Here is a 2500-nt window from a genome sequence, read left to right on the forward strand (position 1 = left end):
GTGAATTCCTTGTTGGTTTTAAGAAACTGCAGAAGATTATCGTCATATTATCTGTATTACAGTTAGCAAGCTCCTGAACCCGTTTATGTTCCTTGGCCAGAATTGGGTCACTGATCCACCTCGGTGCATGGGAGGCCTGGGGCCTCTTTTTCTTCGAGAGTTTTCGTGAACAAACAAATGTGTTACAGTAGTCAGTGACAACTTTGATTAGATCCTGAGATACATTTTCAACAGCTATTATTTCATAAGTGTTGTACCAGTCATAAACCCGTGTCTTGCAGTGATGCCCTGTGGGCTAATTATTCTGTCTAGGTGATTTAGGGGCTGAGTCGCTGTCTACAGTATAGTCTGTTCGTATTGCAAAGTGGTCACAAAGTAACTCTCGCACCAGTGAAGTACAGACATTACCATGAACAAATGTTTTGTCAAATACGTAATCTAACTTGCCACCTCCCTAATGAGTCTCTGCTTCTGTGTCATATACGGTCAGTGATCTACTATTGATGAAATGCTTGAATTCTTCCCAATTCCTATTGCGTTGGTTGTCTCTGAAATGTGGATGCCCTGAATTGAAGTCGCCCGTGCATAACGTGCCTTGGTTGTGAAAATTGGGGAGAGAACTAGCTAGGAATTTAGAGTATCTGTCACATACATTATACAGTGAAAAATACCCAGAGGCAGTCTGAATTTTTAAAAGATGAAATTGAACATCAGTGTTTTCAGATATTTTAACTAATTTATGTGGCAGTGTTACCTTCACAATGTTAACAATCCAGCTGTACTCACATATGGATAATATCCCTAAATTGCAGGTGCTATTTTTATCGTAGCAGCAGCAGCAAAAGGTTCAGGTAGCAAATAACATCCGTATTATATAGATCATTCAGCCTAGGCTTAATACTACGCATATTTCATGAAATGAATTTGATTGTGCGTTTATCCATATGTGAATAGTGTCTTATTAGGCAATATGTACTCCATGCTGTTATATCTTGTAACATTACGAATTATAGATTCACATAAGAAACATATAACTTTATGATTATAGATTTCATAACAGAAGGTAGTCGTAAATTTAGCTTTGATCCACTTCTCAGCACAGTCCCTTCGGTTTTTGTGCTAAATGCTCCTGGAGGCTGGTTGCGTCACTGGACTCGATGTCACAGGGATCCTGATATTGTTCGTCGCTGCTGTCAGCGATGACACGCCCACTTTGGTTATCATACGCATTTTCAAGATCGAGATCCTTGTTTAGTGTGTGACAACGTATTCGTCATATTTTTCTTGTTTCTTTGGTTCATCACATGGTTTGAAGGTAATACTTCCAATTTATCCCCCAATAAAGTTGTCAATATAGTTCTGCTGGGAGCGAGCAATATACAGATACGGTAAGGAGAGAGTGTCTCCTCGCACAAGGTCGAGAAGGGTACCCCCCAGGGCCGGAGGGTTGTTGCCGAGGTCCTGTAGCCATTTCATTTTTTTTCGATTTCGTCGTGCCTTCAGGGACGGCGAGGCGGACATAATTCTTCTTTGGTGCCAGATGCGTCTAACTGGCATTGTCGGGCTTTCTTTTTTTTCTTCGCTTTCGATTTCACTAATGTGAAGCCGTCACTTCGTCAGCGTCGCCCACCTGGGCGTCGGAATCACCTTCAGCACATGCCCGTTGCATAGCAATGGATTCAGCGGGGCTATCCACTGAACTACAGACTGAAGCGCACTCTTCAGCCGCGGAAGGGGCGGGACAGTCCTCCCCCTCAGTGTTTACATTGCGGGGTTTCCCCCATCGTACGGGTGTCCGCTGCGCCTGGGACGAGGGCACCGGAGCACGGGCACCACACGACCTCTCCGTATGAGGTCACGGTGTGTACTGTCATAAACAGAGAAGTAAAATTTGGCGACGGAGCCAGTAGAGTTCACACAACTCAATTCTAAAAGGGGCTAACATTTACAACTGAGCTAACCGCGACATATCCATCTACCTAAAGATCTATCCATCCATCCTCCTTTTCCTGGATTAATCACAGAATTTAGCCATCTCAGACCATACCAGATAATGGCACTAAAATAATGTTAAAAGACAGTCGTACATTTGCACGATAACTTACCCTGATGAATTTGTGTTTAGAAAAGGATTAGGTTGAATGTTCTCAATCATGGTGTTTTGGCAGAGAATCGAAGCTAGGCCTACGGATCGAAGGGAATTCAGCTGATCTGTTGAGGGAAGGCAAAATTTATATAACTAGATAAATTGATAGATAGATAGATATCTGAATAAAATAAAGGAAAATAATGCAACATAAAATAATGCAACAAGCCAAACCAATAAATGGTTTTGCTTGATTTCGGTTCTTGTATCGGAAGGAAATAAAGTAAAGGTAAAATACATACACGAATAAATAGATAAATAAGATATGAAAATAATGGAATGCTTATATATAAACATACATGTATAGGCTTACCTTCAGTAAAAGGTTTGGGCTGGTTAGGATTTTCAAATCAG

General features: G+C 41.4%; 1 protein-coding gene across 1 annotated transcript in view; it reads right to left on the reverse strand.

The window, feature by feature from the left end:
• Positions 1-1594: 1594 nt before the first annotated feature.
• LOC125033224 (chorion peroxidase-like) overlaps positions 1595-2500 on the reverse strand; it is a 9768-nt gene continuing 8862 nt past the window's right edge. The window contains exons 13-14 of the mRNA XM_047624608.1: positions 2189-2211; positions 1595-1804 (exon numbers count right to left, since the gene is read on the reverse strand). Of these exons, the coding sequence (XP_047480564.1) occupies positions 1595-1804; positions 2189-2211 (233 nt within the window). The remainder of the gene's footprint in view (positions 1805-2188; positions 2212-2500) is intronic.

Source organism: Penaeus chinensis, chromosome 16 (assembly GCF_019202785.1).
Source record: "Penaeus chinensis breed Huanghai No. 1 chromosome 16, ASM1920278v2, whole genome shotgun sequence".
Taxonomy (NCBI): Eukaryota; Metazoa; Arthropoda; class Malacostraca; order Decapoda; family Penaeidae; genus Penaeus; species Penaeus chinensis.